This window comes from Sorex araneus, chromosome 4 (genome assembly GCF_027595985.1).
Source record: "Sorex araneus isolate mSorAra2 chromosome 4, mSorAra2.pri, whole genome shotgun sequence".
NCBI classification, from domain to species: domain Eukaryota; kingdom Metazoa; phylum Chordata; class Mammalia; order Eulipotyphla; family Soricidae; genus Sorex; species Sorex araneus.
Window position 1 is genome coordinate 106,909,842 of NC_073305.1, and position 20,598 is coordinate 106,930,439.

The 20,598-nt window shown below is 37.3% G+C and overlaps 1 protein-coding gene across 4 annotated transcripts in view; it reads right to left on the reverse strand.

Annotated features, from left to right (window-relative positions):
* Window positions 1-20,598, reverse strand: part of PHIP (pleckstrin homology domain interacting protein) — a 142,635-nt gene that overhangs the window by 105,092 nt on the left and 16,945 nt on the right. For all 4 annotated transcript variants that reach the window (XM_055134740.1, XM_055134742.1, XM_055134743.1 and 1 more), the window contains exons 5-6: window positions 17,706-17,856; window positions 17,518-17,616 (exon numbers count right to left, since the gene is read on the reverse strand). In XM_055134740.1, the coding sequence (XP_054990715.1) occupies window positions 17,518-17,616; window positions 17,706-17,856 (250 nt within the window). The remainder of the gene's footprint in view (window positions 1-17,517; window positions 17,617-17,705; window positions 17,857-20,598) is intronic.

The window sequence follows — 20,598 nt, forward strand, 5'->3', positions numbered from 1 at the left end:
AAACCACAGTGCTCAAAAGGAGGGAGGGAAGGAAGGAAAGAGGTAGGAAAGAGGGCAGACAGAGAGAAGAGCAGAGAGCAAGAGAGAGAGAGAGAGAGAGAGAGAGAGAGAGAGAGAGAGAAGACTGGAGTGATAGTACAACGGGCAGGGAGCTTGCCTTGCACACCTGGGTTGGATCCCAGAACCCCACATGGTCCCCTGAGCACCATGAGTTGTGATTGCTCACAACAAAGCTAGGTGTGGCCCTGAAGCAAACAAAAAAGACAAAAATAAAGGAAGAAAAGCATGGACTCAGGGGGTAAAGAGCCTCAAGCTGAAAGCCTCAACTGTCTGCCAAGCACAATATTTATTGCTAAAAAAATTTAATAAAAATCACGCACGGCAGAGCCTGGCAATTACCTGTGGCATATTCAATATGCCAAAAACACTAACAATAATGGGCCTCATTCCCCTGACCCTGCACGCGACAGGGACTAATGAGACATTACTGATGCCCACTCGAGCAAATCAATGAGCAACAGGACAACAGTGATACAGTGATATAGTGAATAAAAAAAATCACAATGTAAGACATGAATCTAGGATTAAAATTCTGACCTCCTTACTAAAAAAAGGGTCACTTTGAGTGGTATTATTATTTTTTTTTTCAAAAATATCTATGAGATATATTAAAGGGCACTAAAAATTGGACCAGGGGCTGGAGAAATGCCATTAAGGCACTTGCCTGTTTTGCAGATCATGGACCTGGTTCAAACCAACCCCAGCATATGATTTCTTGAGTACCCAGCCAGGCGTCAGCCCTAAGCACTGCAGAGTCAATCACACTCCGAACCCCTCACAGACACACGAAAAGGAGGGAGTAACTTGTACTTTGTGTCAACCAACAATTCTTGAATATTCTTAAGTCTGATATTTCAACTGATGTCCAAATGAAGACCAAAGAATAATTTCATTATTAAAAAATATTAAGAAGACACTGCAGAGAACCAACCCAAGTAGGCCAGTCTCCAGGTCAGATTCTGGAGTCTTCTCTGGCTGGGAAGTCCCACTTACATGAGACTTCCATGGGCATATGAACAACCCAGCTCCACACAGATAGGATGCAGCTGAGCTGACCCAGGTAGGCCCTGTTCCCAGGCACAGATCTCTAGAGCTTTCTTGGAATGGTTGCAGACTGAGTACCCACCCTGCTTTGGAAGGCCCAGTTACACAGCTCCCAGGGCAACATCTCAAATTTCACAATACTGACAGCACAGTAGAACACCAGAAAATTAGAAAGGAAAGTTACACAGAATCTCACTAAGCTCAATAAGCAATAACAATAGCACAGAAGGCTCAACTAGCACCAAATAGCATAGTAAATCCTCAGATAATGACATTAGTAACACTATCATGAGACATGTTCTAGGACTCCCTTTCAATATCACATGTTAATTTATCATATCAAATATTTGCATATCTCGCCTACCAGATGCTAACCTAAGATCCTAATGAGCAGAAATTCCCTCATATTCATTTGTCCCATATTCAGGTAAAAAGTTTTAAAATAAATTTAGTTAATAATAAGATATACAAGATATTTGACTTAATTTTGCTCCCTGACAAAGACAACTATTCATGCTGTAAAGAAATGAATAGACTAACTGCATTTTTGAAGAAAAGGAAATGTCTCTAGGATAGAAACTTTCATACTAAACCAGAACAAGAACTGATAAACAGATATGCCGTCACATAGGAATAAGTTCTCTATGTGATATTTTTATAGTATTTCATCAGATTTTACACTGCTCAGTTATACTTCCTATCACTGGGTGAAGACAGGCAGGGAAGGAAAAGAGCAATTCCCAGCCTCACGCCTCAGAGAATCTCAGGGGGATTCCTACAAAGATTCACCCTCAGCACGCAGGAACACAGCAAACAATGGGAAAACAAGAAGCAGCCTAGTAAATCCTCAATAACTTTAGTGACACCATAGTGAGGATGTTTAAGGGTGTTTGATTAACTCAAAGAAACGATGGCACAGGCAGTCCACAAGCCAAGAAAATATGAGAGCCAAAATAAGAAAGCTGTAAGTATAAACGAAGAGCAATGTAGGTGATATGAAAAACTCAATAGAAACACTGATCACCAGAGTAACAGGAGCTGAGCAAAATACCAGGAGCTTTTCTTTTTCGGGGTGCCAGTGGTGCTTGGGAGGCTAGCAATGGAATGGGGGTCCCAAACCCCTTTGCTAGCTCTCCAGTCCCTCACTGCAGTTTTGATTTGCACTTTCCAAATACTGCTGAGTGTATCTCTTCGTTATTTAGTCAATAATTTCTTATCTACTACTAATCTAAATATGGCACATAATATTCACCTACAGGTCAGTTTTCTCTAGTTCACATCCAGCCATTTTTCAAGGATTGTTTTATTTCTCAAATAACAATACTAATTTGCATGCAATGTAGAAAACAGCGTCAACTAAAGCAATCTTTCTCATATACAGCACAAGAAAACTTTTATACATACATACTTTGAAACATGATATATTTCTTAATGTGGACAGCATCATAAGGGAGCTAAGTTTTTAAATTCAACTTACATTTATGTTCATACTGACATGGTGGAGATATTAAGCAAATTAATTTCAACTACATTTCAAGATTTCAACTTTATTATATTTCTGATAATTTTTTCCACAATACACTTGGCTTTCATATTATGCTTTGACATCTCAGTAAGTTTTATTAATACTTCTGTTTTCCTTCATGATTTCCTTTACTGCTTTAAAGAATCCCCCAACCAGCCAACAATATAATAAATATCCATATGCACTTCCCCCTCTTTTATTTTTTTCTGGTTTTGGGGCCACACCTAACTCTGCTCAGAGATTACTCACAGCTCTGTGCTCAGCGATCACTTCTAGTGGGACTCAGGGACATATGGCGTACCAGGGACAGAATCCACATCAGCCACATGAAAGCAAGAGACCTATCTCCTGTACTATCACTCTGACCCCCACATTTTTTCTACTTTTGCAGTTTCTTACTCAACTCCTTACTTTATCTGAAGTTTAAATATATAAAACATCTTAACAGATCTTTCTTCACAAATATGCAACCATTTGGTTCCTATCTTTCTACCTGTTTCTTTTTTTCCCATTAAAGTTTAATCACATTTGGTACTACTTTACTAGGTCAGTGGCATGCATGTTTATTTATACTGTCAGTGTCATAATTTCAAATCAACTTATTGGAAATACATTTTTTTTGCAATTACATAAACAACTAATATCGTTCTATTCAGTGACATGCTTTCTTCTTATAGCCAGACCCAAACTTACAACACAGATGATTACACTAAAATTCTTTGGTTTTTTTTTTCAATATATAAATCCATAGTATTTCAACCAAGTTCATTGAGAAAAATGGATAGATGACAGAAAAGACTTTACAATTTTATTTTTGACAGTAAGAGTAACCTGACAGGGGGGCAGATAAATAGTACGGGGATAAAGTGCTTGCCTTGCACATAGCCAATCCCAATTTGATCCTGGATACACCTCATTTGATCTGTAACCAGGGCTGGGAAGTGATCCCTGAACAAAGAGCAGGAGAAAGCCCTGAGCACCACCAGCTAGGAATCAAAAACATGCAAAAGAAAAAACAAAACCCAAAAGAGACAACGGGAAAACCTTGTAATTGTATTTTTACATTAAAAAATACATAAAAACCCAGAAAACAAGAATCAAGACAGTAGAACTATCAACTCCTTCTGAAATATTTTAGATCATTTATCTCTGCTACTTTGGAAAGCAGACAAGAAAACACAAAGTTCAACTACAGTAAATTATCCAAGATGAAAATTAAGTACTTAAAAAAAACTCGATGAAGAAAACATATATTTAGTTTGAATTTCATACTTTAAAAAAAGATATTGAGAACATACATGTTATGCAATGTTGGTAATGTCTATTCTGATGTAAATAAGGTATCCCCCATGATACCGCATAAAAAAGGGGGCGAAACCTATGCAATTATAGATATATTTTTAAATTTTGAACAACTAGAATGAACTACATCTTCCAGTTCATAAAAAAAAAAAACCTGCTAGAAAAGCATATGGGGTTTTACTTACCAAAACCTAAACAATCAAATTTTGTGACACTAGTAAAATCATAAGAAAAAAAAAATAAGATATAGTTCAGAAGATCTTTCAGTGTAACTTGGGACCTTTCTTGACTCAGAAACGTGTTGGTAAGGAATCATCACCATCATAAGCATTTCACCCGATTATTTAAAAGAATATTTGTAAAATTCATTTTACAAGATTTTGACTAATTTTATTCTGTGGCTTGGGATACAGGAAACATTTGGAAAACCCCCAGTGGCATTGTTAGTAAAACTATTACTGTACTTCTCAGTTATAATAAATAACCACAAAGATAGTAACTAAGTTAAAATAACAAAGCGAGTGAATTCTACTATGCATGCAGCTCTTACAAAGGACAAAGATTATGCAATTTGCTGATGGAACAAAAGGACACCATGCTGATTCAAGTCAATTAGAAGCAGAGATATAGAATGATCTCTCATAGGTGGGACATAAAGATACATAGCAAGGTAACAAGGGGAAAAAGGCAACGCAATGGGAGAACTGATCCACAGAACTGAGTTTTGGGCAACTGGGGGTGATTAAAAGGACTGTGGTGGAGGGCGGTGGATAAACTGGTAATAGGTGTGGTGCAGGAATAATATACATATAAAACATCATTAACAATACTGTAAATCACAGTACCTCACCTCAAGCAATAGAAAAAAATTTAAAGATTTTTCAAAAGGTAAAAGAATTCTGAATCTCAGTACAAACATTTCATCTTCATTGTTAATACTGAGATCTTCCCAATTTAAACTTACTAACTCAAAGCTACAAGAATTTGAGTGTCCCCTTAATTTTCAGGAAAAAAATTTACTCACAGTCCCCTTAGTACCTTCTATAAGCAAATAGAAAGGGGCCCCTAATTGTACCCAAGGTTACTAGTAACACCCTGAGTTGTTTCAGGGCCCTTTGTAGGAGGTATCACCTATAAGATAACATTGGGTTTGTCCTTTCAGCCTTGCCGCAGGGAACTTAGTTTACCTTAAAGCAATGTCCTTTCTTTATTGGACACAGGAAGACAGTTAATATATTATGCTTTGTAACTTGGGAGCTGATTGACTCCAACAATATTTACTCCTGGGCATCTGCTTTCCGACGAGAAACTGAATGGACAGAGGGCAAGCTGTGAGCTACCCTGGCATCGAAATGGGCAAGGCCAAAGCGCCACAATACTCAGCTATAAGTTGAGAACATGGTCACAGACAAATGCTGTCATGACCCAAAAGTAATAAAAAGACTAGGACCCTGCTGGGGTTAGGAAGACTAACCTGGCCTGAGGACTGTGGTATGGAATATATAGTGAATGTCCTCAGGAAGAACCAAACTTTAAGTCTGATATATCTCTTACTGTGCTCATACAGAATGACATTGCTAGAAATATTAGAAGTAGATTTACTACAACTATTTAAGTGGATTACTAGCTGAGGAAGGAAGAAAGCAACACACCCTTGTTTGGATCCCACCCTTGAGCGAATTTCCTAGTAATCTGGAGTAATCTCCTTAGATGAGATTTTGTTAATCTCCTGGAGGAGTGGTTTTACCCCTATTTGTTGATTTGTTAATGTTCAACCCACCTATGTGTCACCACCCTATGTGATTGCTATATAAACTAAGACTTAACAGAAGTGGGGGGAAGACATAGACGCAAAGAGAAGAAACAGAAGCAGAAAGAAGACACAGAGGCAAGACAGAAGAAGAGAGAAGACACAAGAGGAGAGAAGTCACAGGAGCAGAGCACAGAGCAAAAGAGAATCATCGGAGCCAGAAGCAGGGGAAAGGAAGAGCAAAAAGCGAGTGAGAAGTGAGAGCAAGTAGGGCTCCAGAGACTGAAGCAGAAGGGCTCTGGAGAGAGATCGGAAGAGACCAGAGGAGAGACGATAGAGACACAGAGAGGTCAAAAGAGACCAGAGAGGAGAAGAGATAGAGAGCACAGTGGCACACACAGAAGCAGAGCATGAGGAGCCATCCCAATCCGGTCCATACAAAGCAGCTCGAGAGCACCAAATGTTAGCGTCGAGAGAGAGCACCACCTGGAGAGCCCTTGAACAACACAACACACAACACATCACACCCTCCCCGTGCGTGCACTTTTCTATTTTTTACAATCATCCACTTTGAAAAACTATGTACAAAAGTGAGGCATTAAACACTGAATAAATAAATAAAAGACTACGAGGAAAGAGTAGAAAATACCACGGTTGATGCTAGAGAGGTTCTTACCAAAAGGTCCTGTACAAAAAAAAAGCAATAAAACACTATCATGACAGATGGCAGGTTTTGAAAATAATGGCAGGTACTTATTAAATACTTTGTTACATTCTAGGCATTATTCAAGGCACTTTACATAAAATCTAACTTAATCCTCACCATCATTATAAAGTGGGTATCACTACCATTCCCAATGAAAGACATCTTTTTTTTTTAAGCAAGGTAGTATTTATTGAATGAAATGTGCTTAGAAAGATGTGAGGAGCTTGTTCCTCAAGTCTCTGTAGGAAGGGAGGGAAGGAGAAAGGAAGGGAAGCAGGAAGGGAGGGAAAGGAGAGGAAAAGAAATAATGTGTTCAAAAGAAAACACAGGCCTATTTAGAGTGTGCCAAGAAACAGAGACATACATGCTCAAGGGAGAACATGGGCTTGAAGAGCAAGCTGAGAGATGCTTCTTATCAAAAAAAAAGAAAGAAAAAACCTTAAGAATAAAAAGTACTATTTCCAGAATCTAATCGTAATATGGTCTAATTCCAAAGATTGCATTCTTAACACACACTGCTGCTCAAATAGACAAATGTCAGGAAATATGACTAAAGGGAATTTGCAAAGTTGTTCAGAGAAAATAAATCAGTGAAACCGATTTTAGATCTTCTTGTTTTGCCAAGCTTTCTCCACTGAGCATATATTGTTCACTCAGATTAAAATTTTAATTAAAGTATAGCTCAGTCTATCAAGAAGCTAACATTAAAGTAATATAAATTGTCTGAAGAAATTACTTTCAATACAAAGATTAAGAAAAGTAGGCCCAAGGACTAAAACTGCACATAATTCAAATATATTTAATTATAAAAAAAATTTGGGACTGTCGAATAAAGTATATATACACTATACACAGAAAATAACCACTCTCAGGGCTGGAGCAATAGCACAGCAGGTAGGGCATTTGCCTTGCACGCAGCTAACAAGGGCTCGAATCCCAGCATCCAGATTGTCCCCTGAACACCACCAAGAGTAATTCCTGAGTGCAGAGCCAGGAGTAACCCCTGTGCATTGCCAGGTGACCCAAAAGGAAAAAACAAACAAACAAACAAACAAACAAACAGAAAAACACCACTCTCTATAGGACACTAGGTTGAATGATATAACACAAAGAAGTCACCTCTGCTTTGATGATACAAAAAAGATAAAGAGCTGTCAGTTTTTCTCATGAATCTTATTTTTAGAGATTTTAAAGGAAATAAGGCCAAAGGTGTAGTTCATATCCAATTTTAACAGGATTGTATAAAGAGGAAATTTTAACATTTAATTCCCTTAAGAGACAATTAAAAAGCTACCCCAATTCTGAGTTTACTGCTATTAGTAGAATATGACAACCAAAGATGTGTAACTTGAGGGCCAGATATAATTTGAGAAATGATTTAACACAGGTTGGTTAATTTCTATAATACCATCTAGTCTCCATATTACCCTGCACCAGTAATTAGCTACTGAACAAAATAAGTCACTGTAACAATAAAGTTCCAATTTTTAAATCTCAACAGGTTTGTAACTTTCAAAGATAATCTTGTAATCAAATATTTTACATCCACAGAAAAAAGGAGGGGGTAGAGAGCAAGAGATAATAGAAGAGCAAATGGAAACAATCACTGCAATCACAACTTCCATGAGCCCATCACTCTTTTCAACAGATTAGGGTGAACAGTAACTAATCTCCAAATCTCTACATATTTACATCTGATGTTTGTTTGTACCTCGTGTTGAAAGATACTGTTTTTAAAGTTTTACACCACAAAAATAAGTCTGATAATGAACTCAAATAAATTAAATCAAATACTGAAAATAATGCTGATTCCTAAGACTTAAGCAAAAGTTTCATGAACCAAGGATGTAATAAGAGACAATAAAAGAGACAATAGCATTATAATTTATAAGAATTACACAATTACTACATTGTATTATGCTTCCTCTTTCCTAGTTGATGCTATTTCAAACAGAAGAGAGAGTGATATATTATTTTGAGCCTGTCACTGTCACTATCATCCCATTGCTCATCAATTTGCTCGAGTGGGCACCAGTAACATCTCTATTGTGAGACTTGTTACTATTTTTGACATATCAAATACACCATGGGTAGTGTGCCAGGCTCTGCCATGCGGGCGGGATACTCTCAGTAGCTTGCTGGGCTCTCCAAGAGGGGGGGAAGAATCAAATCCGGGTCAGCCATATGCAAGGCAAATGCCCTACCTGCTGCGCTATCGCTCCAGCCCATTTTGAGCCTAAAGTATTAAAATTTTCTTAGTAATTTAAGAGAAATTTTCTTAGAAGAAATTATTTTGAGTGGACTTCATTAGCAGAAAACCTGCATGCGCCAAATATGGGGTAAGAGATGTACAGAAAAGAAGAAAAGTGACTCAGCAGTGAAGAATCCTGGCCGGTGGGCACCACAAGCTGGAGAATGCTCTGGACCCCAGACCAGGACGACAACACAGGGATGCCCCAGAGAGAGAAGGTGCGGTCTCCCCGCCTTCTCCAGATGGAATCCCTTCGACACTGAGCTTCTACTAACATGGCTCTGGTATGTGGGGACCGGGACTATTTCTCCTTTCCCGATATACAAAAAACTGCTCAGGAATGGCTCCTCCATCCCTGAGTGGCCATGATCCCAGAGGCACACAAACCAATCTTGGAATGCAGACGCTGCTAGCAGATATACTCCTGGGCTGTGAACTAAGCTAAGGCCCCGTACAGCCCCTAGAGGGGAAGAGTTTTTGTCCCTCAGCCTTTTCCCCCTTGCGGCAGCATGGTGACTCTCACCTTTCAAAGACAGGTGGACTTTTCAGAGACAGGTAGAAGCTTGCAGTGATGGAGTGTGCGGGAAATCTTGCGATGAGGGGGGGCAAAACCGGCCCTGCTCCCCACCCAAATGAGACCCCGAGCGGCCGCCCACAAACAGCTCCTCCACTCCAAACAGCCATGATTCCAGAGGCATACAAACCAATCTCGGAACGCAGTGGCTGCTGGCAGAAATGCCTCTGGACTTAATTACTAAAATACCAGAATCCCAAAACCATGTGGCCGCTTTTGCGGCCATGCGACATCATATGCTCTTCATTATCAGCAATAGAAAGCAAATGATCTAATGATGCCTTTTCGGCAGGTCTGACTGTTGGGGAAATTCCAAATAATAATAGTGGGTTTTCTGTCGAAAATTGAGTGTAATCAAAGTAAAGAGAGAAATCATCTGCTACACAGACAGGGTGGAGAGTGTGGGTGTGGGGGTATACTGGGGTTCTTGGTGGTGGAACATGTGCACTGGTGAAGGGATGGGTGTTTGATCACTGTATGACTGAGATTTAATCCTGAAAGCTTTCTAATTGTTTTCATGGTGATTCAATAAAAAAGAAATAAATTTAAACATTTAAAAAAAAGAAAAAAAGCAAAGACATAGATATTTCTTACATTAAGAAAAAATACAGTCTATCAGGGAAGACATGATAACAAAGACAACAGTGAAGTACAGAAAATCTTGAAATATGTAGCAAAGAATCCTAAATGTAAGGGGGTGGGTTATCATGATGTCAGATTAGTGTCTTTGAAAAGCTAACATTTAAACTAAGACCTGAAAAATCAATAGCCAGAGAAGGTTGGAGAGATGAAGGAAGGGCATGTGTGCTGGTCTGAGGCTAGGAAGACAAAACATCCAAACACGAACATGTAGCATACTAACTATTAGTACACAGGGCAGAGGGTAAAATGTAAAACAAAAGATAATGAGAAGTTAGGACTCAGACTACAGAGTCCTTTCTTACTTATGTCAGGCATTACATATTTTAAATATTAAGATGAAGGGTTTTTAATGAAAAAAGGAATAATAAACTATAAAATAATTGCAGTTTTATCTCTTTATCATAGTGAAAAATATATAAGAAATTAAACTGAAGCAAAAGTTAATATTTCAAAAGAAATTCTGGACCCAAAAGACAAGATTTCATTTTAGGAAACAATTATCAGTTTGCCACTGGACTCCTAAAACTTCCTCAAATCATTTAATGCTCTCATTCAATTTAAATACTTATCTGACAAGACACAGAAACTTCAAATTCAAAGACTCCTATACTCAAATCAAATAAATGGTACAGGTGGTAGAAGACTAGGGCATAAGTAATTGCAGCAAAGGCAAAAAAAAGTTATTATGTGATACAAAGTGCTTAAGATCAAAAACAAAATAATCAGGTAAATAACTAAGTAAATTACTGTAGTAGCTCTTGTGGCCGACCCAAGCAAATTACTACCTCTACTAATTTTTAGTTTCCTCTTTAAAATGTGTTGTAAACTCGAAGACATTATACATTAGCATCTAAATTGCCCTTAATCAAATCCACATATGCTATAAAAGTAAATCTTACTGAACAATTTTGTTTTTTGCTTTTTTTTTAGGACTTTTGAGTCTAGATTCTATGAGATGGCACAAGGATTAAGATGCTTGCCTTACATGTAGCCAACCCCAATTCAATCCTCAATACCACATACTACCCTCTGAGCACTACCAGACGTAATCTCTGAACAGAGAGCCAGGATTAAACCCTGGGTAACACTGGGTATGGCCTAAATACAACATGTCTCTTCTCCCTCAAAAAAACCATTTGAGTGTTTACTTCTTTGGGATCATGTCTCCTGCATTCTTCTTTCTTAAAGATTAAATTGCTGCTCTGTTTACATTAAGGATCTATTCAGCTGATTATGAACTTCCCAGTTAGTATGTTTAGGAAAATGCTCAAGATTTAAATCCAAACTCAAAATAAGTCAGACTTTATGTAGAAACAGTTTACTTGCCTCACTTAAAATACATACATATAAAATCAACATAAAATCCAATAATCAATCTGGAAATACAGATGATCCAAATTACATAGAGAAATGAATAAAAACCAGTGCTTTCTAACTGCTATTGGAACTGCTTGCCAGACACATCACAAAAGGGAGAAGAGTGTACTTCTCTCATCACACTTAAATCCTGAAACCAAAGTTCATCTAATATTGACAAAAGAAAATGAAACACATATACAAGAGCAACAATCTAAACTAGACCAAGGAAACTGTCAGTTTCCGCTATCTTTAATGTCATTTATAATTTAAAACACCTAAGCAGAAGGAAAAACTACACACATAACATCTATTTCATACTTTGGCATACATCAGCTTTACTTCCTCCAGGGGTTGACTTGATGTGGGGTAGGGTAGAAGAAATACAAACACACCTTTGGAGTCATTCACTCATAAGTACCTTTTCCCTTTTTTTTTTTAATTTGGGGTGGGCTGAGGCTGGGGCCTGGGGCCTATGATTTGGGACACACATGGTGGTGTTCAGGGGCTATTCCCAGCTCTGTGCTCCAGGGATCAGGAAAAGATGGGGATCAAAATGGGTCAGCTAGATGCAAGGCAAGCAGCTTAACTCAGATACTAAATCTCTGGATCACCTGTTCTTAAAAGTCAAAACAAGAATTAACGGAGTTGTAGAAACAGGGAAAACCAAATTAAAGAAACAAAAAACAGCACTAACTGAAAACGTAGGTATCATTTCATTCTAAAGTTTGTTTCAGTTTATAATTTTATCAATAATCTACTGCCTTTTCATTTAATATTTACTGATACTTAGAATTAGAGCCTTACATAGGAGCTGATCTTCAAAGAATAAAATGTAGTTTCTATCCTTCAGGAGCTAACAATTCTTCAGGAAAAACCAAAGTACATGAACATATTTTCCGTAAAAAGCTCAAAGTATAATTCTGCCCAGTGTTACTTGGGTTTTACATTGTAGGCAATACCATTCCTGGGGGTACGGGAACACTGAAATGAGTCAGCAGGGGGGCAGTTGGAGAATGGAGTGTAGACAGAAGTTGTGTTGGTTCACTCAAAGAAAGTAGATTTCTGGGAAGAGAGGAAGAGGAAGCACTGAGTGTTCCGTTGTTTTTCTCTCCGAAGAGGCAGCTAAGTTTACGGCCTCTGTTTTAAAGGATGAATATAGATATTTATGCAATGGACACAAAACAGAGACACTAGTGGCTAATTTTTGTAAAAACTAAAAAGGAATTATACTCAACTAGAGTACAAGGAAACAGATGAGACAAGAAGGGAAAAGTAGGAAAAGATAATTTTTATGAGCTATATTCTAACACTGAGAATTCTCAAAGTTACTGGAGAGGTAAGATATGACATGATCACATTCATATTTTACAAAGATTAGAAGCAGCTATTCTCAATTTTGCACCAGGGACACTTGGGAATGGCTAGAAACATTTTTGGTTGTCATTTACTGATGGGAAAGTAAGGAGGAATTACTATTAGCATTTACTGGGAACAGGCATGAATGTGTATAAACCATCCTATATAATGCATAGGACAAATCCCATCTAAAACAAAGAATTATCTGGCCCAAGATATAAACGCTGACAAGATTAAGAAACCGTGGTTTTGAACTAAATCCACTAATAGAGGAAGACTTCTGGCAGGAATCAGGTGGCCTTTAAGTTCCAGGAAAGCACATCCCGTGTTCTTGTTTAACCAGCAACTCCATATCCTAGCCTGTTCCAGACACAGTAAAGGGACTCAAATTTTACTTGATAAATGGTATAGGCAAGAAGTACAAGGCTTGAAATATGGCCAGGGCAATAGTAATGAGAAATAGTTTCAAGAGACAATGAGAGTAAGTGTAACAGACACAAAATAGATACATTTTTAAGAATTATTTCTCTGGGCTTGTAGTAACAAGTTTGAATCAAAACATAATGTCTTACTACAGACATTAAATTTGTAATCGACATAAGTTACTAAAATATAGTCCAAAAATTAGCAAGTAGTTTGAAAAGAATCTAAGAGGGCAGAATCCAAATTACCAGCACCCAAATCTTAAATGATAGCAACATTTTCAATTAAAAATGTGAGTAATATCCCTATCCGACCATTTGCCCTGTGCCTATCCCTACTTCTAAACTAGCAATCCATCCCCTTGCCCCTGCCAATAAATAAAAAATGCGAAGTGTAGTATGTTATTCTGGACTGGGTCTTGGAAGAAGAAAAAAAATCAGTGGGACTATGTGGTGATATATGAACAAAGTCTGGCATTTATTACGCTACAGAAAACTATAGATTTGATTGTGCATTTATATAAGTGGAATAGTGTAATAAGTCTACTTCTGTTATTGACTTTACTTAGCATATTAAAAGAAGTTTCAAGGTTTATGCATATCTGGCATGCAGCAGTCCTCTTCTTTATATTCCATTATGGATAGGCCATATTTTGTTTCATTATTCATTAAGTAATAGAACTTTTGCATGGTTCACATTTCTTAGTTTCTATAAATACTGGTTCTGTGAACATTTATGGGCAAGGTTGTTTTAATGTTTTGTTTTTTGGGCCATACCCAATTGTGCTTAGGAGTCACTCCTGGTGCTTGGGGAAGAATATGTGGTGATGGGGATCAAATTGGGGCTGGGTTAGTTGCATGCAAGGCATGCACTTTACCACCTGTACTCTCTCCCACTACATAACCTGAAAATTTTTTCATAGGCAGAACTCTTCATTTTTCGTGCTATATACTTGCTATTGAGTTTGCTTCATCATTTATTTGGTAACTCTTAGCCATTTCCTCTCATTTTTTAGGGCTGGAGATTAACCTGGGGCCTCACCCACGTGATCTGTGTGTTTATTTTAACCTTTTGGGTAACTACCGGACTGGTTCCCAAAGTGGCTGTAGCATTTTATATCCATAGTGTATGAGGGTGCCAATTTAGCAACATTCTTGGCAAAATTTATTATTTTCTGATATTTTAATTCTAACCTTCATAATGTGAAGCGGTATTTTGTCACGGGTTTTGATTTGCATTTCCCTGATGGTTATTGATGTTAAGTGTCTTTTTATGAGCTTTCCAGCTATTATCAGATTTTTTGGAGAGTATTCAGATCCTTTTTTCTTAAGAGTTTTACCATTGTAGCTCTTACATGTAGGTCTTGGAGGTCTTTTATTTATTTATTTTTTTTAAGTACCGGAGGTCAAACCCTAGGCAAACATGCAGTCTAGTACCGAGCGAGCCATCTCCTCAGTCATTTGATTCATTTTGAGATAAATGTATATATGTTGTGAGGCAGGGAGTTCAAATTCTTTCTTTTGCATGTGCATATCCAGTTAGCTCAGTACCATATATTTAAAAAACTATTAGTTTTCCATTAAGTTGTCCTATAACTCATGTCAAAGATGAGTTGACCATAAATATGAGTTTGTTAACGGGCTCTCAGTCCTGTTCCATTGATCAAGATGTCTGTTCTTAATGCCAGTGTCATACTGTCTGGGTTACTGCAGTGATGTAACAAGCTTTACACTTAGGAAGCGTGAGTCTTCCAATTTTATTGTATATTAAATTGTTTTGGGCTATTCTGTGTCACTTGAATTTCCATCTGAGTCTTAGTATCAGTTCATCCATTTCTAGGTGAGAGATGATATAGGAGTTGAAGTGTCTGCCCAGTTTGAATCCCTTGCACCATACTTCCTGAGCACTGCAGGCTGTGGCTCCAGAACAAACACAAACCAAAACACTTGTCAGTTTCTTCAAGAAGTCAGTTGGAATTTTAATAAGGGCAGTACCAAAGTAATTTATTTTGTATTGCTTGTTATGAATAATCTGCTAAAAATGATCCAAAAAAGTTTGCTTAGAAGAAAATATGTAAAAATTGTTGTGTTTCACCCAGCAGCTATTAAGACAAAATTTAAAAGAAAAAAAATCTGAATCTTATGATTCAGACTCTGGGATTATATGAAATGATTCATTTATCAATATAAAGGCCAAAAGCTTGAAGAAACCTTTTTCTCATTACCATATCCAATTCACAATTTTACAGCAATGGTAATACATTAAGAATTGTTACATACCGAACTAATGACACTAAGAACTATAATAGTTATATAGTGATTATATAATAAAAATAGTAATATTAATAGTAGGTTAATTTGAATTATTCCACCTTCTTTCAGTAATATTAAGAAGTGCAAATTTTAAAATAACAAGCAAATCTGGTATTCTAGAACTGTTTTAAAGTAAAAAGTAGTATTTTTTCCAGATAATATAAGTCAAAGGGAAAGAAATATTTATCTTAAGCCCTAAAATGAAACAAGTCTTTGTAAAGATACAATTGTTTACTGTGAACTGAATAAAAAGATTTTGCTTATTTTTGTTTTTGTTTTTTGTGGTGCTAGGGATTAAACAGATCATCCACATGCAAAAACTGACTCTTCCATTAATTCACTCCTCTTCCTGTTATCTGAATGTATCCTATACTTCTCTGCTATGACACAAAATACAAGTAATTTTTGTGGTATTTACTACCAATACTATATATGCATGTGTCAGCAATATTTACTAGTCTGACCATCAACAATAAGAATTCTAGTTAACTTTTATTAAGCATCTTTTTCCAAAAACTCGCTGCTACTAAATTTGAGTAAACAAATGTTGCTACTTCAAGGTTTACCTTATTGAGAATAAAATTTAGAATAGAATGAATTTAATCTGGCTTCATGACTGCCTATCATATGGATTATATGCTTATTATCTGCTTATTATATGAATCTATGGTTTTTCAAAAAAAAAAAACCTTCATTTTACCCTCTACAGGAAAGATAATTGTTTATCTACCCTTCTTTCATGAAAACTGCTATCCTCTAGCACAACTGTCTAAGATTAAATATCCTCAAGTGTCTTAACCCATTTTTAATAATAATTCATTATAGCAAAATTATAGAGAAATCACTGGACCAGAATAACTATAAATTAAAAGAAAAAAAGAGGGTTGGTAAAAGTTTAAAAGGATGGACTACAGGTCACACATGTGTGAGGTCCCCGTTAGAACCCAAGACCTGAATGACCACCAAATCCAGGCCAAGCAGCACACAGCAGAGACTGCTGGCCCAAACCTGAGCAACACCAGAGGATAAAGTATTATTCAGAATAGGTCCTTAGTTACCCTGCCATGCACACCCCCTCCCCACATGCAATTCATAGTGATTTTGTATGGGTGATATTTGTGTGGGCACATCACACAAATATAACTAAAGATTACTTAGGAAAATAGGTCAAGATAATCCAGAATACGTAAGAGATACACACAAAAAAGGTATAAAATACCCAAAAACTCGTAATATAAAAAGAGATTATAATAAAGATAAAGGTAGAAGTACACAGCATATGTTAAATTATAATCCCAAAGAAAACATACTTCTAAAAAATGACAAAGTTTGCAATTCCAGTAAAAACATTAGATTAAAGAAATCAAGTAATAAATCTTACACTAGAAAACTAGTTTGGGTAATGTTATAAGGATTTAGGTAGATGGTCTGGTGGCAGTATAGGTAAAGAATAAGTCTGGAAGGCATTTCAAGAGTAAGATCTACTAACATCAATTTTCCTTCTTTAAAATTTTAAAGTCAAGGTGGGGCAAGAAAAAATAAATTTTAAAGGCAGTAAAATTCACAAAGCTTTAAAAATATTTAACCAAGTATCTTTGTTTCCCATCACTGTAATTAATACACATTTTAATAGTTGCACTAGAATCAACCAACCTACCAACAACTAATTAACCTGCATTACGTATAATACATATAATCCAGAATTATATATAATGACTTCTTTACTATTAGGATTAACCAAAAAAATCTGAGTCTGTAGTGTTGGAATGCTGTATACATGAAATCCCATAATTAAATTTACTATAGATCAAGGTGCCTCAAATAAAATTTGAAAAATAAAAATTGAGGGGGGTGGACTTGAATGATAAATAGTACAGGGGGTTAAAGTGCTTGCTTTGCATGCAGCCAACCTGGGTTCAACCCCCAGCATCCCTCATGGTTCACTGAGCACTGCCCAAAATGGCTCCTGAATGCAGAGTTAGTATTAACCTTTGAGCATTGCCAAGTATGCCTAAAACACAAAAAATAAAATAAAAATTTTAACTGGGCAAAAAGGCAAATGCATAAAATGAAATTTTGAGGTTTCTCTACTCAAATGATAGTGTGCACAATACGAATTATTTTTTGTTATTTCATGCAACTAAAAACCATTTGTATTTTCTGAAGCTCTTTGAGAAAGATTAACAACATGGTAATGAATTCAAACAACTCACCAATGCTAGGTGGGCTACCATAGTTAATTGGTGACTCAGGTGGCCTTCCACAATGTAATGCAGCAAGAGCAGATCCTTTCCACACAACATGCTTGCAACCTATGAAGCAAAAGTATTTTTATGAACACAAAGATAGGACATACAAAAAGTGTGAAAGAAGTCTACATTCCATTAAGAAGTTTTCATACTTTTATTTGTGCGAAGCAGGGACTGCCTTCCAGCTCCTAACAAAGTTTGTACTCCAGGAACACTCTGGGGAATTTCTTGTTCCAGAAGCGGTCCTAATCGATGACATATTTGCAGCAAATGATCAGGTGCTAAATGTCTGTAATACTTCACCTATTTTGTGGGGGTGGAAAAAAGAAAATATTTGCTCAAGTGACATAATTCCATATTAGTACATAAAGCATTTTTTAAAAAATAGTATTTTGTTTCACTAATCAGTTCCTGAATGATTTGCCTTTCATTCTGTGAAATTACTTCATTCAAACAATGAAATAGTTACCCCAAACATCATTTTAATCTACCAAGGAAAAATACTAAGAATACAAGAGCTGGGAAAACAGCTCAAACAGCTAAGAAGTAGGCTTTACACAGAAGAGATCTGAGTTAAATCCCTGAGACTACCTGCATGGCCCCTAATATGTGCAAACTCAGGGCCCTGAATGTGCTTTATCATTGAAGTCATCTCCCAAGACCCTCAGAGTGTAACAATCTCCAATAAAATTTAATCAAATTATGATTCTCAGCATTATGAGTATCTAAAGCAGTACTTCCCAAAATTATGTGGCCTACTGCCCCCTTTTCAGGAAAATATAATCACTCATCAGGCCTTAAAAATCTACCTCTTTTAAGGTAACAGACTGGAGCAATAATATAATGGCTATGTGGCCTGCACTGCAGCCAACCCAGTTTCAGTCAACCCGGTTTCACTCTCCAGCACCCTGTATGCCCGCCCTCCCCTCCATTCCTCCCACCCCCTACCCCCCCCCCCCCCATCCTGCCAGGAGCTTCCTGAGTACCAGTGGGTGTGGCCCCAAAATACAAAAGAAATAAAAATAAGGTAACAAACACACCTCCCATCCCCCACATCCCCACTCAAAACACTTTTCTCTCTCTCTCTGTCTGTCTCTGTCTGTCTGTCTCTGTCTGTCTGTCTGTCTGTCTCTCTCTCTCTCTCTCTCTCTCTGTCTGTCTGTCTCTCTCTCTGTCTGTCTCTCTCTCACTGTACACGAAAGACCCCTTTCACATATGAGGACCAGCACCTGTACTGCTTAATGACAGTATAACCAAAGCGGCAGAGCAGTAGTTTTCATCCTTTCTACACCTACAAACTGACAACAGTCCATAGATACCATAGTGGGCTGAGGACCACTGATCCAGGTAAGCCGAGTCTTAGTCCTGGATGAGGTGGAAATTACATGTAAATACAAATGAGACTTCAGTTTGAATAGTGATTAGCTTTTAGACTTATTATTCAGAGTGCAACATAACTAAGTTATATGACTAGGGTAAGATTTTATTTGATTATTTGGTATATGTTGTGTAGTTCCCCGTAAGCAGTGATATAATGTTGTATGGGAAGATTTCAAGATCACAGTGTATTTGTGAAACAGCTTAAAGTCTCCCTAGCACCCAGGAGTGTCACCCATCCAGCCAAAAAACAAAACAAAAACCAAACAAACAACACTGAGCTAGGAGTGACCCCTGAACACAGCCAGATATGACACCAATTTTTTAAGTTGAAAATGTCATGTAGTATGTTTTCTTTGCAATGTTTCATCTGATGCCAGATTAATACCCAGAGTTACACACACACACACACACACACACACACACACACACACACACACACACACCACACACACACACACACACTCCATTTCAGAGCCATACTCCTAGTCAAGCGACATATATGTATATATGTATAATATATATATATTCTAGTTAAGCAATATATATAAGATAATGTATGTATATATTTTGAGTGGTATTTTCCCAGTAGCGCCAAGGCACATACATGTCAATACTTGGCCCAGTTGTGTGTGCAGACAATTTAATTCTGTGGTACTGCCGGGAGCAGGCTACAACCAGTGGTGCAGGTCTGAGAGTAGGGGTGGGCATATGGTACTGGGGACTGAACTAGGTACTTTACACCATGCAAAGTACAGGCTCTATTCCTTTGAGCTATCTTCCAGGCCTCAGCTTTAAGAGAAAAGGAACTCCTACCAAAGTTGTGCTGCACTGGCATTAACCAATCTGCCTTTTTTTGTATGTTAAGGATATGGCAAGCCAAGTAAAATATGAACATATGCATATTCAATTTAACTTGTGATATAGAATACATGTGTAAATTTTTGATTAACTGCTACCTATAGGGCATCCTGCAATATTAGGGTCATGAAATAAAACTTGGTAGAAATACTAATACATGGACCATTTTTTAAGTCAGTCACAACCAATTTAATTAGCATGTGACCAGATTAGATTATCTTTAAACAATGAAACAGAATAAAAAATATTGCATACATTATGTGCCTGCGCATAAACACAAGCAGTTGTTTCCTCCTGTCTACTACTTGTTTTATTTTTCTGATGGGAGAGTTCAGAGGGTTTAGAGCCATAAACTCTCAGGGCTCAGAGGCTACTCCCAGGTCTGTGCTCAGGAGTGACCCTGGTGGTGCTCAGGGACAATATGTGGCACCAGAATTGAACCAGGGTTGGCTGTATATAAGCCTCTAAGTTCTCTCTATAGCCCTACCAACTAAGTACTCTCAACAAGGGGGAAAATTAAAAACAAAAACAAAAACAAAAAAACCTTGAAAAACATTTTAGTAGACTCTTACACAGCACCAACCACACCCTTGAGACACAATATGAAGGTCAGAGTGAAGGAATTTTCCTATATAGGGCTCCTGGTTACCAGAAACACCATTAAGTTGGCAAAATGGAAACTATGGCCATCAACTACCCATCTGTTGACTTCAACTACACACTCTACATGTTCCAGTTTAAGTTCATCCACACCAAGTTCACTCAGTCAAGGTCAAGAAGAAGTCTGTCTACAAGGAGCAAGATTCT